This window comes from Anser brachyrhynchus (assembly GCF_964034855.1).
Source record: "Anser brachyrhynchus genome assembly, chromosome: Z".
In the NCBI taxonomy this organism is placed as follows: Eukaryota; Metazoa; Chordata; class Aves; order Anseriformes; family Anatidae; genus Anser; species Anser brachyrhynchus.
Genome location: NC_137697.1, coordinates 79,646,597 through 79,665,925, shown reverse-complemented (window position 1 = coordinate 79,665,925; position 19,329 = coordinate 79,646,597). Strand labels below are relative to the sequence as shown.

Sequence of the window (19,329 nt, the reverse complement as noted above, 5' to 3'; positions counted from 1 at the left end):
GGCCCGCTGGCGCCGCTCCGCCCGGCGGCGGCGCCGCCGCGTCACTTCCGCCCGGCCGCGCGGCCGCCGCAGCGTCCGACAGGCGGGGCGGAGCCGACCCGCGGGGACGGGGCCGCGGGGCCGAGGAGCGGCCGCCACCGCAGCTGCCCTGCCCTGCCCGGCCCGGCCCGGCCCGGCCCTGCCCTGCCCTGCCCTGCCGCCGCCTCCCCCCCTCCGCCGAGGCCCGCGGGCGGGGACCGCAGGTGAGCGGGCAGGGGGGTGGCGGGGCCGCGGGCGGCGGGGCGGGGCCGTGACGTCACGTGACGTGCGCGGCGACGGCGGCCGGGAGGGGCCGGCCCCGCACCCCCCTCCCCCCCCCCCCCCCCGGCGGGCGGCGCAGGGGCGGCGGCGCGGCGCGCACCGAGAGCGGCCCCGCTGCGGGCCCCCCCCCCCCCGCTCCTGCCCCCGCCGTGCTGCCGGGCCGCCTCCCGCTCGCCCCGCCGCCGCCGCAGCGGCCTCGGGAAGAAGGTAGGTCCGCGGTGGTGCCGGTGTCGGCGGGACCGGGAGCCCTTGTCCCGCCTCGGGACCGACCAGGCGTCCCCCGGCCCTTCTGGAACCGCTCGGAAGGAGCTCGGTGATTGCAGCGCGCGTACGAGGCCGCTGTAAATTGCGGCTTTGGATCGCGACTTTTTTTAACGGCGATTGACGAAATGCGCCCGTTTTACCCCCTCGGCGTACGCGCTGAAATTTACGGATCCCCGCAGAGCGTCCGTGCGGACTTGTGCCTGAGCGTGGAACGGCCCAGTGCAGAGCATTCGTTCTCTGAAGCGAGTTTCTGAAGAGCAGGAGCACGCAGCTCAGCTGCTCCTGGGTGAAATACCGCGGTCGTCCATTGCACTGGCCGTGTGGAGGCAGATACTTGCATGGGTTGAAGATATAACGTACTAATTGCGGTGGTTTTACCCGTCTGGGCAGCCAGACTCTGCCGCAAACTCTCTCCCCCCCCCCCCCCCCCCTTCTTCAAAAGAGGTTTGGGAGAAGAAAGCATACTGGAAAGAAAAGAAAAAAAAAACTCACAGGTTGAGGTAAGGATAATTTAATTAAAAGGAAGAGAAAAAAAAATCAAAACAGGCAAAGGCCATGTGGAAGCACACAGAGAGAGAAAAAAAATTACTCTTAGTTCCCACCAACAAGGAACGTTTGTCCATGTCCCAGGAAGCAGGGCCTCAATATCCATAGCAGTTCTGTGCGACGACAGATGTCTTCATAACAAGGGCCCCCCATCTCGTTCCCCTTCCCCACCTTTTATTGCTGAGCGTGACACCACGTGGTATGGAATATCCCTTCAGTTGTTTTAGGCCAGCTGCCCTGGTGGTGTCCCCTCCCACCTCTTCAGCCTCAGAATCACTGAGGAAGGTATTTGGACAGGGTTTGTGTAAAATGCGTGATCCTCCAGTAAATAGTGAAGTTGAAGAGCTAGATGTATAAATTCTTGCCATATTGACCAAGCAGGCATCATGCTGATGCTGAGGTGTCTGTGCCTCCTCTTTCCATTTGGGTGTTTCTGTGCACCTCTTCAGTTCTCCATATTATTTGTAATTTGAGGTGTGAACTGGGGGGAATTCATAAACAGAGAAGCTGTCAACTCAGTTTACTCTTCAGAGGCTGTTCTTCTGAGAGGAAGGCCACTGATAAATACTGCCTTAGTATCACAAATTCAGAAGGAATGCTTCCTGCACTGATAACGTGATAATAGATCACGTTAACAGATCACAACAAGAATTCAGATCAACTCTTGTTGAATTCAGTTTATCTTTCCTTGCCTTTAAATGGCTTTATTGTCAGTTTTGTGTAGCAGCCGTCCCTGCTGCTCTGTTTCTGAATAAATCCAATAGTGGTATTACTGGAAGAGATTTGTTCAGTTGTGTCGCTGTGTCATGCCTAAAAAACTTCTGTGTTCTTGGCAACGGTTGTTTTCTCATACCGAGATGGTTTTCTAGCTTCCTAAGACCACAAGTAGAGTCCATGATCTAATTCTCCTCTTCTTTATTGATTCCTGGGAAACAACCCGGTGACTGGGTGAGACGGCACATCAGAGCACAGAGGTGCTGCGTGCCAGGCTCTTACTGCGTGCCTTGCTGTGAGGTATGATACCGTGCTGCAGGATCTAGAGACCAAGAGATGCGCCACGGGGCTGACATGTGGGGAACAAAAACCTGAGGAAGCAGGTGAATAGCCACATGTGCTGCCATCAAGGTGACGTTAGTTTCTCCAGATAACCAGGAGCGTCCAAGATACATTTATCCATTCTTTGGAGGCTTCCAGTTGGTCCTCTTAAAGATGCTCTTAGCAGCGGACAGACTGTGCTGTTACTCTTTATTAATGGGTTGGTGCTGCCACGGCTTGGACTACCTATTTCCAGTACCTTTCAGGAGATGAAAGAGTACTAAGTTATATAATAACCTCTCACTCTTCCCTGGAGGGCTGGTGCAGTCAGCAGCAGGTTTTGCAGCGCAGTTTATCCTTTCTGATTCGTAGACAAGCTGTAAGCCGCATTCCCTGACAACGGGGAGAGAAATGCTCTGAGTTGAACTCTATAAAACCTGGCGAAGCAATCGCCTCAGGTGTGGTGCTCTATGCTCAAGGAACAGTCAGAGTTGCTCGTTGCTGATGTTCTCTGTGACGTTTCATGGACACATGAAGAATGCCTTTCATGGCTGGCATTCACCATATGGAAGTGTGTGTAAAGGCAATGTAGCACTGCTATTTCATTGTTTCACTGGTATGGGGCAACCACAAATCATTTAAACTAGTGTTAACTAAAAATCCACCTTTTACTCAGTCTGAAAATGTTGCTAGTGTGCATTTTTCTAAGTCATAAAACTTGCTCAAAATGTGAAAGAACGTTAAGGCTTCCTTTCTGCCTGCCTCTACCCTACTCCCATCTAGATAGCCTATTAAAAAAAAAAAGACAGTAGAAAGGATATTATACAATGTGTATTTCAGAGTTCAGTGAAGCTTTTTAAGAAATGTGTTATTTCTAATACAATGGTTAAATGCAGTATGAGTTTATTGTAGTGTTTTGTAAAACATAATTATGGCTAGTTGGTCAAGAGTTATTAATACCATATTGACAAACTTTCAAGTGTTGGCTGTTTTCCAGGGATTCCCGCAGTCTTGGTGCTTATGATATCGCATTCAATCAAATATAGGTTTTTGGGAATGGGCTTTGAGGTACAACTACTACATTGTCCTTTGTTTATTTTATGAGGAAAACCCAAGTTTCTGGGCACTGTTCAGTAGCATCTTTCAGCTATATATATCGAGGTCCTGCGTCTGGGCTGGGGCAATCCCAAGCACAAATACAGGCTGGGCAGAGAATGGATCGCGAGCAGCCCTGAGGAGAAGGACCTGGGGGTGTTGGTGGACAAGAACCTCACCATGAGCCAGCAACGTGTGCTTGCAGCCCAAAAAGCCACCCGTAGCCTGGGCTGCACCAAGAGCAGCGTGGCCAGCAGGGCGAGGGAGGGGATTGTCCCCCTCTGCTCTGCTCTTGTGAGACCCCACCCGGAGCCCTGCGCTCAGCTCTGGGGCCCCCAGCACAAGGAGGACACAGAAGTGTTAGGGTGAGTCCAGAGGAGGGCCACAGAGATGATGAAGGGCTGGAGCACCTCTCCTATGAAGGCAGGCTGAGGGGTTTGGGGTTGTTCAGCCTGGACACGTGAAGGTTCCGGGGTGATCTTATTGCAGCCTTTCAGTATCTACAGGGGGCTTATAAAACAGATAGCAGCTTTTGCTTGGGCAGACAAGGGGGGAATGGTTTTAAACTAAAAGTGCAGAGATTTAGATCAGAGACTAGGAGGAAGTTCTTCACTCAGAGGAGGGTAAGGCACTGGCACAGGCTGCCCAGAGAAGCTGTGGATGCCCCATCCCTGGCAGTGCCCAAGGCCAGGCAGGATGGGTCTTAGAGCAACCTGGTCTAGGGGGTGGTGTCCCTGCCCATGGCAGGGGGCTGAAACTGGATGGTCTTTAAGGTCCCTTCCAACCCAAACCATTCTGTGATGCCTAATCCGAGGCCCAGTGACGGTGTGATTTAGCAAAGCATTAATCTAAGTTCCCTGGGTACCCAGAAAGTCAAGTGGAAGTGGTCTGTGAGCTTCATGAAGGCTGCCGAAGCTGGCTGCCGAAACCACCCCCCACAGCTGGAAGCACCTGTGTTCTTCAGCCAGGTAGGCATTTGCACAGCACTTGGTGGTGTACGTGATTCGGTCGTCAAGACGTGTCGAGACTTTGAGACTTTGGCTTGTTCTAAGGGAAGTGATGAGGGTATGCAGCACATGACTGTTTCGGGGGAGTCTTTTTGGCCAGCTATTCCTGAAAGTTGAGCTGTTGCTGAGCCAGGAAAAGAAAGACAGACTAAGGGGGTGTGTCTAGATATAGGCCATTCGGAAATTTCTTGACATTGACTTAGATGCTTTGGGTATATTTAGTGACCTGAAGTAACTGATATCTCACCTAATACCATATGTAGATTGTATGTAGTATACAACTCAAATCTAGCTTTCTGGTTTTCAAGCGAGTCACGTACAAGATCTCAGCTACTCTGTGTTTCTTGATTGTGGTCTGAGGACTTCAGCCTTTGCGGTGTAGTAAATGTGAAATACCAAGCCACATTAGTGTTACTTGAAGCAGAACTGGTGGTTGTCTTGTCCCAGGTACACCCAGGCTTCAGGCATTCCTCGGTGACTTTAAGCAAGAACCCTTTCTGAATTTTGAAATCCATTTTTTGACCACTGATCAAAAACAGAAGGTCTTGCCTGTTACCTGATGCTCAGGTACATGTTGCTGCCAGGGCAGAAGGGACCATCTTCCTTTCTGGAGTCCAGCTCTACCTCTCTACTGATGTGGAATCCTGTCCTGCGTTTGTTCTTCTAACCAGTCTCCACTGCATGGGTTAGCATGCCTTGTTGCATAGTCTGTTGAAGGACACTGCCTCCTGGAACTGTTTTGTTTTGGGCAGTACACAAGCTCTCGGTATTTGATCTGCTTTATAGTGCCTGAAGCACTGTAAAATGACCTGAGGTAGAGAATGGGCAGTGCTCAGCTGTCTGGGTATGGCTTCGCTCCTGATGACCCTTTGCAGCCGAAGCAGCTGATGCTGGGCCTTGCACTTTGTGTGCCTCTGGAGCAGATGTGCAGGTAGAACAATTCTGTGCTCAGCTGCAGATGCGGCACAGTAAAGCTCTCCTGCCTTGGCTGCCTTTGTAGGTGGTGGTAGTTACGGTTCAGCGCTGTTGTATTTTTTTAAATACTTGCGATTAATACTACTGCTCAGGTACAGCCTGTAGGAAAAAGAGATCCATCCCCTCCTTGTCCTCCTTCAGTAGATGCCGGGTGTTCTCGGTGTCTCTGCCTGTAGACTGCAGCACCGTTCACGGTGCAGGTCAGCCTGGGATGTGAAACTGCATAGCCTTAGAGCTGCTGCTCCTGAGTGGGGAGTGAGTCGAGAGCAAAGCTGTCCCACGTAAAGGTCCCTCCCAGGTGAACATGCTGCAGAGACGGTAGTCCAAAGGGAGGGAAAGAAAGAGTTTCTTTGGCGCTCGTGGCAACTCCTAGGCCTCCCTGTCTGCTTTTCCTCCTCTCCCTAAATTCTCCCTAAATCTTATTTTTTAAGTCCCTTGAAGCCAAGGACAGCGTGTTATGCCAGAGATAACACCTGGCTCATCTCAGAGCCCAGCAAATAGAGACAAACAAGAACTTGTTTTGCAGTCCCTTTTCAGCTTTCCAGAGAAGCCTGGCTGGAGGGGAGTTTTCCTTACGGAGGAGGAAGTCCGTGTGCTGTGGCTGGTGAAACAAAGGAAGGCATTTGTTTAACTAGACGTGCACAAGCTGGAAAGGCAGGCAGCTATCTATGTAGCAGCACTGGTCACAGAGCAGCCCTGACCTCTACCAAATTACAAATACTTCCTGCTGGGACTTGTGGATCTTCAGTCTCCTTGTGATCCTTTTGTCCTGCTGCCTGAGGTTGCTGGGATTCAGGGTCTACTGGTCCTATTGTTCCATGTCATTCTGTAACCACTAGGAAGGATTTCTTCACTTTCCCTTGCGTTGCACTTCTCTGAGAGGAAGCGTGCAGAAATAAAAACTGTGCAATTCCAAAGATTGTCTGTCATTTTTTTTTTGTTTACTTGAAAATGTCCTGTTTTACTCTCAAATATGCGTTCGTAGTGGAATGTAAATAAAATCACTTATTACCTGTATTTCTGTTTCTTAAAAACAAGTTTGCTTTCATACTTTTCTGTTATATCTCCATCTGTAGAGATGATTGGAACTGTGACGCATTACTTAATTCAATCTTATTACAGTGCATATTTCACGCATTCCTGCATCATAGGTTGTGTGTTGCCAAATTAGGGGATTCTTGATGCACTAAAAACTGGACCCTCGGCATTGCTGGAAGGCGTAGAGTGCAATTTCTTACTGCTTTCAAAATACACAGGAACCAATTAAAGGTTGAGGCAAATGCTTCTCAACTGCCTCGGATTCTTGTCAGCAGAAGTTTTGCTTTTTTTGGTGTTTACATAAACTCCGGTTCTTTGGGAATCGGTATGCTTTTGACGAGGAGAGGGCTGTTAGTCCAGTGCACTATGTGGTGAAATGTTTCTGAAGCTAGCACCTGCAAAGTGTGCGTTGTGCTCCTTGGAGAAGTGGGAGGCAGTAGCGCCTTGCCTTGGGAGCTGCCTCCTGCTGCTCTTCTGCAGCCTGGCAGCTGGAGCGGACAGGGGGTACGTGGTCAGATTTTGTGTCAGCCAACGGTTGTAGTCTTTGTCCTTTTATATTAGTTTGCCACCTCTTCTGCCTTGGATTCGGGTCTCTTGGCCTACTCCATTAGTGATTCCCTTCATTCGATAGAGCCCAGTGTCAGCCTGTGTGCAGCAAAATCCACATACTTGGGCAGGTCCCTTTCTTCATCCAGATCGCCTCTAAGGGATTTCATAAATCTGAATCAGAAAATGGTACCTGCTGTCACATGCTAACATCTGTAGTAGCCTCGTGACAGGCTGACGATGGAGAGTATCTGCATCAAAGTTGCATCTGAGCTGCTGCTGGAAGCCCACAGGTCTTCCTCATTGCGTAGCTGCCTGGTTACACAAATGTAGACCCATCGGTCGAGACCTTTTGTGTATTGCATACCTTCTTGACCTTTGCCAACATGTTTTTTTTACAGCAGTACGTGTCTCAAGAGTAGTAGTCCCGTATCTGCCCTGCCTTGCTTATTGCTTTTTGCCTAGCAGCAAGGAGAGCACAGAGCTTCAGGCTGCTCAGGGCCCACATGCTTCTCCATCCTCAGACAGCCTTCGTGGTCACCTGCTGCTGCCTCATGCCTAGGATCTCTGGAGATGGGCTTTGCATTTCTGAGATGCTGCTTTTTCTGCTGGTCCTTCCAAGTTAATGGTATGCAGTACGCTATGTTATGTAGAAGGCTGCACAACACACCGATTTGGAGGTAAAAGGTTACTATATATCCAGGTGAACAAAACTGCAAAGTAATTAACATCCATGTTACCAAATGCTGCCAGTTTTTCTCCGAACGAGTGTGTGTACTTTGCAGGTACTGTCTCCAGCCTCCACGTAGCTTCCAAGCAAAGTCATTGTGTAAAGTGAACCACCTGTGGAGATGAGTTTCAAATAGAAACGTTATTTCTAGGCAGACTTTACTTTTCTTTACTGATAGGATGTGTCTATCAGAAACTCTTCATGCACGTTATTCGTACTAGTCATGACTGCTCATATGCACATGCAGCACATGGTTTGTTCACAACTTGTGCAATAAGTGAAGTAAACATGTAAATTTGAGGACAAAATTTCTGTACTAGTAGACTCATATTTGACCCTTTTTCAAAAGAATAATTCTGTGTGACCTTTTATTGTAGCTGCTTTACAGTTGTGCCCCATGATACTTCGGTATTGATATTGAAAAACAAACGTTAACACGAGTATGTGTGTAGATGGATGTACATCCCCTCCCTCCAAGCAACCTTTCCTTTCCCCAAATTTCACACTTCTTTGATTTCTTATGAGAAAAGTAGAGGTGACACCTCATTAGTCTTACGGTGAGTACTAAGATTTTATTTATGTTTGGTTGCTGGAAACTTCTGAAAAAAAACACCCTTGAGTTTGTCTAGTTGTCTTGAGTAGTGCATCGTTTTATACGAAGCTCTCTATAATTTCTTTATGGACCAAGAAGGTTCGTAAGAAATTGTGAGTATAGAGGCAGCTCTTAATGTCTGCTAAACTTTTCTTAGTACCATTTTATGTATTTCCTAGAAAGAAGAAAGGAGTGCCTCCCAGTTTATATGCTATAGTGGATATGAAAATTGCGTTACACTTCTGATAGATAAAGGTTGCAGTCTGAGATAACAACTGACCACTTGTTCCAGTGCAGGAGTGTCTTGCCTCTTCTGAGTGTCCGTGTGAAAAGCGGGTATGTGATCAATGGCTCAGTGCAGTAGGTGAGAAACTGCAGAAAGTCGTTTGCAGAAGGCAAGAGCTGGATTGAATGAGACTGGCATTAAAGTTCAGACTTCAGTGGGAGTTTATCTAATACCACAAGCAATTTAACAAAGCTTCCAGTGGATTCTTCACAATTACTTTTTGTTGTTTCCGTTTTTATTAATATAACCAGGATCTGATGTTTTACTATGGAGTATGTTTTAGTTTGGACAGAAATTAACAGAGGTAGAATGACCTGCATTATTCAGTTTGCAGCGGAGCTGCCTGTGACAAGTCTGTTGCTTAGGTCGCTGTTGTACCAGGCCACCTCCATGACAGAATCAGTTTTTTTTTTCCCTTGTGCTCTTTGCAAGATTGCTAGTTCTCATACAGTCAGAGTGCAGCAGTGGTGAGTTAAGATCTAGTTATTGTTCGTCTGTGTTTTAGCCATCATCCTTCCTTTTTAAACGCAGTCTCACTGTGGTCTAAGTAGAACCGCATCCATTTTTAATATTATATAGTTTGTTCTGCTTTGTTTTATAGGATCATGGATTTTCCAGGACACTTTGAGCAAATCTTTCAGCAGCTCAACTACCAGAGGCTGCATGGCCAACTTTGCGACTGCGTCATTGTAGTGGGAAACAGGCATTTCAAAGCCCACCGCTCCGTTTTGGCAGCGTGTAGCACGCATTTCCGAGCTCTCTTTACTGTAGCAGAAGGAGATCAAACCATGAATATGATTCAGCTGGATAGTGAAGTGGTGACAGCAGAAGCTTTTGCTGCTCTCATAGACATGATGTACACTTCCACACTAATGCTTGGAGAGAGCAACGTTATGGATGTCTTGCTGGCTGCATCTCACTTACATTTGAACTCTGTCGTCAAAGCATGCAAACACTACCTTACTACCAGGACACTGCCAATGTCTCCACCGACTGATAGAGTTCAAGAGCAAAATGCACGCATGCAGCGGTCTTTCATGCTCCAGCAGCTTGGGCTGAGTATTGTGAGCTCTGCCTTAAATTCCAGTCAGAGCTCAGAGGAGCAGCCAAACACAATGAGCTCCACGATGAGAAGTAACATAGAGCAGCGCACTACTTTTCCGATTCGCCGTCTCCACAAGCGTAAGCAGTCTTCAGAAGACCGGGCCAGGCAGCGAATGAGGCCTGCCATAGATGAGTCTGTTTCTGATGTGACTCCAGAGAGTGGGCAGTCAGTAGTTCATTCACGGGAGGATTTCTTTTCAGCGGATTCACTGAAGATTGTGGACAACTCAAAGGCTGATGCCATCACTGATAACCAGGAGGACAGTACTATTATGTTTGATCAGTCTTTCAGTGCTCAGGAAGATACTCAAGTGCCCAGCCAGTCTGACAACGGTGGAGGAAACATTCCGCAGATGTCCATGGCATCCCAGGCAACGCAAGTGGAAACCAGCTTCGACCAGGAGGCTGCATCTGAGAAGAACAACTTCCCGTGTGACAATCCAGAGGTCAGTTTAAACGAAAAGGAGCACATGAGGGTGGTGGTTAAATCTGAGCCCTTGAGCTCGCCAGAGCCTCAGGATGAGGTGAGCGATGTCACGTCCCAGGCAGAAGGCAGCGAGTCTGTTGAAGTGGAAGGAGGGGTTGTCAGCGCAGAGAAGATAGAGCTAAGTCCTGAGAGCAGCGATCGTAGCTTTTCTGACCCGCAGTCTAGTACTGATAGGGTGGGAGATATCCATATTATGGAGGTGTCAAACAACCTGGAACACAAGTCATCTTTCAGTATCTCAAATTTTCTGAATAAAAGCAGGGGTGGCAGCTATGGTGCTAGTCAAAATAACGATGACAACATTCCAAACACAACAAGTGACTGCAGAATGGACAACGATGCCTCTTACCTGATGAGCCCAGAATCAGGGCCTGCTAGTGGTCATTCATCTGCCACGGTCTCTCATGTTGAGAATCCTTTCAGTGAGCCTGCAGACTCTCATTTTGTTAGACCAATGCAGGATGTGATGGGTCTTCCCTGTGTGCAGACTTCGGGGTACCGGGCTGCAGAACAGTTTGGCATGGACTTTCCACGGTCGGGCTTGGGCCTCCATTCCCTCTCAAGAGCAATGATAGGCTCTGTAAGAGGGGGAGCCAGCAGCTTTCCTGGCTACCGCCGCATAGCCCCCAAAATGCCTGTCGTGACCTCTGTCAGGAGCTCCCAGCTGCAGGATAACTCATCCGGTTCCCAGTTGATCATGAATGGGACCACTTCTTTTGATAATGGGCATCCTTCGCAGCCCGGTCCACCACAGCTGACAAGGGCGTCTGCAGATGTTCTTTCAAAATGTAAGAAAGCCTTATCCGAGCACAACGTCTTGGTTGTAGAAGGCGCGCGCAAATATGCATGCAAGATCTGCTGCAAGACTTTTTTGACCTTAACAGACTGTAAGAAACACATCCGTGTGCACACAGGAGAAAAGCCTTACGCCTGTCTGAAGTGTGGCAAACGATTCAGCCAGTCCAGCCACCTGTACAAACATTCCAAAACAACCTGTCTGAGGTGGCAGAGCAGCAACCTACCTAGCACTTTGCTTTAACCGTTTCCACCCCCCAGCCTGAACGAGAGTGCCAGTACAAACTCTTTAACTCTCTGAAGCACTGCAGGAACTTTAACACTATTTTGCTCAAGCTAAGAAGCTGCTCTCATAGATCCGTGAACGCTTGTGTGTGGTTGTGCCACACACAAAAGTCTTGGTTCTGTAAATTGGGGATAATAACATACCTACCTCACAGGGGTGTTGTGAGGCTTAAGCAACTGTTAGTGAAGAACTTTGTGGTCCTCGGAAGTCAGCACTACGCAGTCTGTAGATGTGTGAAATGTTACTGTTATGTACGTGCAAGCCTGGGGCTTACAGGGATACAGCCCCTAAAACTAGGTTCCTTTGCATGGCAGAGGGGTCAGGATTGAGTGAGAGTGATCTCATGAAGTAACACGTTTCAAGAACGAGAAACTGAAGTGCAAATTTCTTGTGTGTTTTTTTTTTTTTTCCTGAAGTATTTTGTAAAAGTGAAAACAAATAAATAACCTGCAAAAATCAAGTTGCTGCATTGTGTGTGAACGGTAATGCAAAGAGCTGTTTACTGCAGATTGCGTATCTTTAGAAGAAAAACAACTTTGGATGCACCTGTCTGACATAAAATGCTTTAAAATATGCTAATTATAAAATAGTTTTAGGGTTCTGAATGTATGTTTGCTTGTTTTGTAGTAAAGAACACTGTGTAATGAAGGTGCTTAAATTAAATCCAAGACAAGTAACTTTTGGACTAGCACTTGTATACATACTTGGAATACAGCAAGATCTGGATGTTTCATTGATTTTTTTTCTCTGTAGAAGAAACTTGTATTAAGTGATAAGTGAAGTACTGTTTCTTGTTTGTGCTATTCTTAGCAGTATCTTAACCAATTTGTATTTCCTATCTTAAAATTCCATATACACAAAAGTCTGAAAAGAGCTTGTCTTTGTCTGTTTTGTTATTTTGACTGAGAGAGAGAATTTGTGATGGCATTTTTTTAGTGTTTAAGATAGTCTCTTGCTATTCCCAGACATGCCGATAGTCAGTCTGATCCACTTTACTGCATAAGCACGTTGTTCTTTTCTGGTACTCTTCTCTTCAGGCTTTAATTTTCTCCTCCGTACACTTACTTTCCCTCACAATTATGGATTGTTTCTTACATCAGAGGAGTCAGGAATGGTCCTTGTTTGCCATATTTATTTATGTTTCTATGTAAAGTGTAGTAAACAAATCCAATCCTTTTGTTTAAAGTAGTGTCATAAATGTACCTTTCTACATAAAGTAAAAAAAAAAATAGCATAAATTTAATTAAAAAAATAGCACTGCACACTTTGTAAAGCAGAAATTCAGTGATCTTTGTTCTTTGAGAGAACAGCGTACATCTTTTTAATTTCCTCTTCTTTGATACCATTGTAACTAACAGTATTTGCAGTGTCTTGTTTTCTTTGTTAGATGCATGTGAACTCCCAGCTTTCAGAATGCCGGGTTTCTACATTTGCAGTGCTTCTGCTGATAAATGTTGTTCTATCGAAGCTGGGTCAGGGCTTCAGCACATCCATACTGCTCTGGAGAGACAGATGATTGATGTTTCCTGGCATTTAAGTCACAGAGCAACTGCTCTCTGTTAATACAAAAACAATTTGCAAACTTGTTTTGATTCTATATAGCCAAGATATCCTGTGTGATGATACTCAGCAGTTTTAAGGAGTTTGTGTTCCTAGTAGTTAATCTTAAACATCTTGGTCTTGTGTTTTGGTAAACAGAAAATATCCTAATACACAGTCCCGTAGGTCATTTATCAGGATGAACTGTGAACGCTGTTGAAGATTACAAACCAAACATTCATTGTCAGACCAAAGGAAACATAAAAAGCTTTCTGTACCTGGCTTTATGTGAAACAGTAGTCAGCTAATGAAGAAATGTCTAGTTACACCTCTCCGTGCTGAAAAGAAAATTGGCAAATGTCTGTCAATGTGTCACTTGCACCTTGAGCATCCAAGGTAAACAGGAACATAGAAACACGAGTGATTGGATTGATTCCTTTAAAAGGTTAAAAATTCTTTATTTAATGGTCATATTTGTAGCTCTTGATTTTTAAAGAATTAAAACAATGTGACATTTTTAAAAAGCTTTAGGGTATGCCACTTTTTTTTTATAACCATTTTGATATTGGGGGACTGAAGGCATTGAGGGATACTAAATAGTCTCACTAAAACATGAATAAAATACAATATTTTGTACTTCAGTATATTCTTGTTGATGTCTTGCCTTCTAGGTAGCATTCTGGCTGGTTGTTTCATCTTTCTTGCATTTCTACCATTCTGTTAAAAACTAGATTTTTTTTAATATACATTTTCTGTATGTTTCCTACAATGCATCTGAAATCCTACAGCATGTAGGAATAAAGCAGCTGTGTGGGTATGGAGATTAATTAAAAACTAATGTGATCAGGTAAACGTATTAAACTGTACTTTTTTAAAATCTGTACTTTTATAATAAATTTTCATGTTGTTGTGAAATACGAGACCTTGTGTGGGAGGACTCCTCTCCTTTCTTAAAGAAAAAAACTAAACTTGCATCGTCCTTGTAAGTAGCAACTTTGATTTTCTATTTTCATTGACATCCAGTGCTTTTGGAGGAGCATGCTGCAAATCCAGGAACTTGTGGCTGACTTGTTGCCTTCCTAGTCTTCCAGTGTGACGCAGTACCTTAGAATGACAGCTCCACTTAGCTGTCCCTTATTGTGAAATGAGAAGTAGCTCATCTCAAAACATGATAAAATTGCCAAAGAGCTTTATCACCCTGACATGTGTTGAAAACTAAACTTTACAGACCCTACGGTGAGATCTCGTGTGAAGATGTCAGTGAACTAGCATTTTGAAACATCTGAAAATATTTTTTTGTGCTGCTGTATTTTGACCCGATTTGCTTTTTATTGTGGTGTATTTGCCAACAACATAATTAACTGACTAAGCAGGTAATTTTTATGTGTTTGCTGTTTGAGTTCTTTGTCTCACTTTGCAGTGCGAAATTGAGATGTGGGCGCACAGACACGTTCGTCAGATGAGGCAAAGTGCATAGTACTGCTTGTGGCAGGCCTCCACTATGCTGGGGTTTCACCACTTTTGAGAGGACATTCAGTATCTAATCCACAAGAAGCAGGGCAGTATTTGAGCCAATAAAGTCTTGAAGGACTTTGTCCTATTTTGGGGTCAGATGGGATCCACCAGGGGTATGGAGGGCGCTGGCAGAAGTGCTCACCGAGCCACTTTCCGTCATATATTAGCAGTTCTGGCTGTCAGGTGAGGTCCCGGTTGACTGGAGCCTAGCACACGTGGCGCCCATCTACAAGAAGGGCTGTAAGGAGGACCCGGGGACCTACGGGCCTGACCGTCTGACTGGCGGCGGTGCCAAGGGGAGCTGACGGAGCAGATCACCGTGAGTGCCATCGTGCAGCACGTACGGGACAGCCGGGTGGTCAGGCCCAATCGGCGTGGCCTGATGAAAGGCAGGGCCCGCCCGATGAACCCGATTTCCTTCTGTGACAAGGTGAGCCCCTTGAGGGATGGGGGAAAGGCTGTGGATGTTGCCTGCCTACACCTGAGTAAAGCTTGGGACGCTCTTCCCCAGCATTCTTCTGCACAAACCGGCTGCTCGTGGCTCGGACGGGCGTAAGCTTTGCTGGGTAAAAACCAGGCAGGGTGGCCGGGCCCAGAGCGTTGGGGCGAATGGAGTTAAATCCGGCTGGAGGCCGGGCACGAGCGGTGTCCCCCCCCCCCAGGGCTCAGTCCCGGGGCCAGTTTTGTTTAACGTCTTTTTCAGTGATCTGGACAGGGGGGTCGAGTGCATCCTCAGCAAGTTTGCAGGCGACACCAAGTCGGGTGGGAATATCGCTCTGCATGAGGGCAGGGAGGCTCTGCAGAGGGGTCTGGATAGGCTGGGTCGATGGGCCCTGGCCAGCTGTATGGGCTTCAACAAGGCCAGTGCCCGGTCCTGCACTTGAGTCGTTATCGTCCCCGTGCAGTGGTACAGGCTGGGGGAAGAGTGGCTGGAGAGCTGCCTGGCAGAAAGGGACCGGGGGTATGGGTTGACAGACATCTGAACGACCAGCCAGCGGTGTGCTCAGGTGGCCAAGAGGGCCAACAGCATCCTGGCCTGTATCGGAAACAGCACGGCCAGCAGGACCAGGGAAGTGTTTGTCGCCCTGTACTCAGCTCTGGTGAGGCTGCACCTGGAAGGCTGAGTTCAGTTTGGGCCCCCCTGCCCACAAGAGGGGCATCGAGGTGCTGAAGGGTGCCCAGAGAAGGGCAGCGAGGCTGGTGAAGGCTCTGGAGAACAAGACTTGCGAGGAGCAGCTGAGGGAGCTGCAGCTGTTTAGCTTGCAGAAAAGGAGGCTCAGGGGAGACCTTTTCACTCTCCATAACTACCTCAGAGGAGGTTGTTGCAGGGTGGGGGCTAGTCCGCCAAGCAACAAGTGATAGAACAAGAGGAAATGGCCACAAGCTGTGCCAGGAGAGCTTTAGGTCAGATATTAGGAAAAATTTCTTTACTGAAAGGGTTATGTGGCATTGAACAGGCTGCCCAATAAGCGGTTGGGTCACCATCCCTGAAAGTAGTCAGAAGATACGTAGATGTGGTGCTAGGTTAACAGTTGTACGTGATGATCTTAGCAGTCTTTTCCAACTTGAATATTTTTGTGAGTCTATGATCAGCACGTTAGGAACTATTCTGAACTGACAGAGTGTGACTGCACTTCACCGTAGAAGCTGTGATCACACTGGGGGTGGTTGAGCATGGAGCCACTGTAGCTATATGGCGTGTTGCCTTCTGGCTACCTCTGTGCTCCAGAGGTAAACTTAAGGATGCCCCCGGCAAATCATTTTCAATGCCCTACTGCTGCCTGAACCACGTGCAGGGATTCATGCTTCTGCCACAGCATTGATGGGAAATGGTCCATTGCCTGGATCTCCCTCCCAAAACGGAGCCTGGCCAAAGGATGTCTGGAAAGCCTTTGGATTCTGGAAGTATTCCTGCTTTTGTACAGAGATTAATCACATTTTTCAGCTGGATGAGCTCCCTCTTGGAATCCCCTCTTGGCAAGGGACCATGAGTAAGTGTCTGGGTAATGTCAGGATTATTTTTTATAAAAACATTTGAATGCCCAACACTGGCCTTTCCGATTTTACAGCAGAAGACAGCTAAGGTATCTGAATATAATCGAATGAAGGCTGGTTTGGTAGCTTGCTTCAAAAAATGTATTAATGCTGAGGAGACTAAACTATGTATAATAGCACAATTCATGTCTTGAATAGGCAGTAGTGTAAACACTTAAATAAAGCAAAAAAGCAGTCTTTAAATACTATATTGTTCTCTTAATTTTTCTTCATAATACATGCAAATAAGTTCAGTCTGGTGCTTACTATGATATTATGCTTGTCTCTGTCAGTGGCCACTGGAGGACACACATTCAGTTGGCTAGGTGTTACCTAGAAGACTTCCACAGAGTTCCTTGACCTCACTGAATTTGTCCGCCAGTATCTCCTGTTCACACTTCAACCCCGTAAAACATTGTCATGCCAAAAAATGAATTCCTCTATTCAAGCAGTCAAAGACAAGGGGCTGTCCCTGGCAGTGGTCATTTAAACATCAGTATGTACGTCAGAGGTTCTCTAGCACAGCAGTTACTCTCACTTACGTGCTCGGTTTTACTGCCTTCACTGCTTTTGTGTTATGTGGTTGCACCTGACCCTTGCAGACCGCTGAAAATAACAAACGTGACACAGCTTCACAGCCACCAGTTGCTTCTCCAGGGTGACTGCTTTTCTCTGCCTGTTCCTTGCTGTGCTCCAGTGGTCCAGGCTCTGTTCCTCTAGACTCATGTGGTTGATGAATGTGGAAATCACTGTGCTAGTGTGAAATCCCGTTTCCTCTTCAGCAGAGCTAGTGGGAGTCTCCTTGTTTTACATCACTACCATCAGCCAAATAACCACCAAAACAGGCCACTTAAAAGGCATCTCAAGTGATTGCCTACTCTTTATGCCAGTCTTGAACAAGAAACACTTATTCTTAGCAAAAAAATAATTATAAAAGCCTGTACAATTACTTTTTAAATTGTTTCTGGTAGAATATATTGTTCATTAGAGCTTGTAATTAAGGCTGTTATTGAAACAACAGTAATATCATCAAAGAAAGAAAGAGATGCTGCCAGCACACCTGCAGTAGCAGTTCCTGCAAGGTGCTACTTCCCTTCAGAAAAATTCAAGTACATCTTACTTGTTTGTTTGTTTTAAAGCAGTGTTATAACCTTTGAGGGTTTTTGTTTGTTTTTAACACAGTTGGAGTGATTGGTGAAAACACTTTCAATCTTGTCTTTGAACAAGATGTTTGCTAAACCAGTTACTCTTGCATAAAATGAATTTCTCCCAAGGAACAGTGTTTTCTTTCTGATATCACAGGGAGTCTGGAAGAATGAGGTATGTATGTAAGAAAAACCTGACAATTTCAATGGCTGGCACAACAAAGCGATCCACAACTGCAGAAGGTGCTGCTCTTGAAGAAATTCCAAGACACAATACCTGAAATGTGCTTGTATCACTCAGGTAGTCTTATTTGCAAGTTCACGTGTATTTCTTAATACATTTGGGGAATCTAATAGAAGTGCTTGGATAGCAGTTCACTTACACTTAAGTATTTCTCATATCATTAGAGGGGTCACAATAACCTTTTGAATACTTAGTCAGCATCCTTCAGTGTTACAAGAACTGCACCAGTATCAGCATATTTATAAAGGTCTCAGAAATTGTACAGAACAACAAACTAATCTGACTTTTGACTGTTTAATAAATCAAAGGTTTTCAGCATCAAAGTAAATCCTGTTGATTTCTGCTATGTCATTTGGAAACTTTCCAGCCAATTAAAACGCTTAGAAGCCCATTTCCTTTCTATTTATCCCCACAGCTACAAACCTTTCCTTGGTCAGCAGAGGTCTTGTTAGAAGCTTCCCAAATACTTTCTGGTTCTGGTGGGCAGGTATGTAGTAATATGTAAGGCTTGTGAATCAAACTGTATTGATGAATATGTCAGATACCCTCTGAGGCATGAAGTACAGGCCTTTAACTCTAGCCAGCACTGATAACTAATTAATGAACACCTTCCTATAGCTTTTATTGCTGTCAGAGTATGGTTCATTAAGCATCAAGAGAAAATTAAGTACAGAATTCAGCATGGAGAATACTTTCCGTAGGACAGAACAAGCAGTACAGGACACACGAGGTGAACTTAAAAGAATTTCCAAGCACAGGCTTTTCTCTTTCTCGTGTGTGCTTTTTTTTTACAGGCAGGCTTAGCACACTGCCAGCTGCCTTTCTCCCCTCCTTTCTCATTCTCAAGAAATGTTTTGTACTATTATGCAGCACCCTGCTCTGCTTTTATACAGGATGAAAGTTGGAGAAAACAGCACACTGCTGCTTTCAGAGAGACAGACTTGAGAACTTCTATTCACCCTTGCCAGAATCCTTCCAGAGCTGAACAATGACAAAGAGTAAATTGAGCAGTTGGGGCACATTATGGTTTGCTCCCATCCTGGACTTTTTCTCCAAGCGTCATTGTACACCCAGACAGAGCACTGCTGGACAGAGCACCACCGTTCCAGCATGGCTCCAGGCTCTTGCTGGCGCCTGCAGCACGTCCTCTCTGCACGCCTCATGTTTTACCCTCCTCTCTTGCCCGTGCAGTGGAGCTGGCAGCTCATCACAACGTGCAAGGGGCTCTGGCAGGGCTGTGATGGCAACCACCTGCTGGGGGTACGTGCAGCTCGTCCCCCTCCTGACCTGCAGGCACTGGGAGCACCAAACCGTACCTCAGTTGTTGGCAGCACTACCTGGGAGCCTTGCAAACAGGCACTTGGGGTGCAAGCACGGAGCATTCCTCTTCCACATTGCCACCCCCTCTCCCTCTCCCTGGCGTGGGATTTCAGAAAAGCACTTGTGACACCTCCTTCCGGCAGTCAAGGCTTTCTGTTACACGTGCAGTCTTTTTCAGCATGTTTCTTGCAGACAGGAGTTGCTCTTGCCTGGTCCTGCAGCATGCCCTCGGGCAGTAGGAGGAAGGCTGTTTCCTGCTCTGGGGCGAGGCACTTGCTGGCAGCTCCGTGCAGCCACGCAATGCCACAGCAGGAGAGGCGGTGGGCAGCGCAGGAGCAGGGTTTCTTACTGGCTCAGCTGCGGTGTGGGCAGGGATGGAGCTGGCCAGAGGATGCCCGTGAGGCACACGGGACAAATGCTGATCCAGCTGGAGGACGACACAGGGC

The 19,329-nt window shown here is 46.7% G+C and overlaps 1 protein-coding gene across 5 annotated transcripts; it reads left to right on the top strand.

Moving 5' to 3' along the window:
- The first annotated feature begins 42 nt into the window (after positions 1 to 42).
- Positions 43 to 12,272, top strand: ZBTB5 (zinc finger and BTB domain containing 5). 5 transcript variants are annotated; one of them, XM_080574964.1, is made up of 3 exons: positions 115 to 242; positions 7,208 to 8,093; positions 9,016 to 12,272. In XM_080574964.1, the coding sequence occupies exons 2-3, from the start codon at positions 7,993 to 7,995 to the stop codon at positions 11,042 to 11,044; spliced, it is 2,130 nt and encodes a 709-aa protein (XP_080431090.1). In that variant the 5' UTR covers positions 115 to 242; positions 7,208 to 7,992; the 3' UTR covers positions 11,045 to 12,272. The 5 variants fall into 5 exon arrangements, with proteins under 5 accessions (XP_080431092.1, XP_080431090.1, XP_080431093.1 ...); XM_080574966.1 differs by lacking the exon at positions 7,208 to 8,093 and having other exon boundaries at positions 43 to 242; XM_080574967.1 differs by lacking the exons at positions 115 to 242; positions 7,208 to 8,093 and adding an exon at positions 374 to 507.
- The last annotated feature ends 7,057 nt before the right edge of the window (positions 12,273 to 19,329 follow it).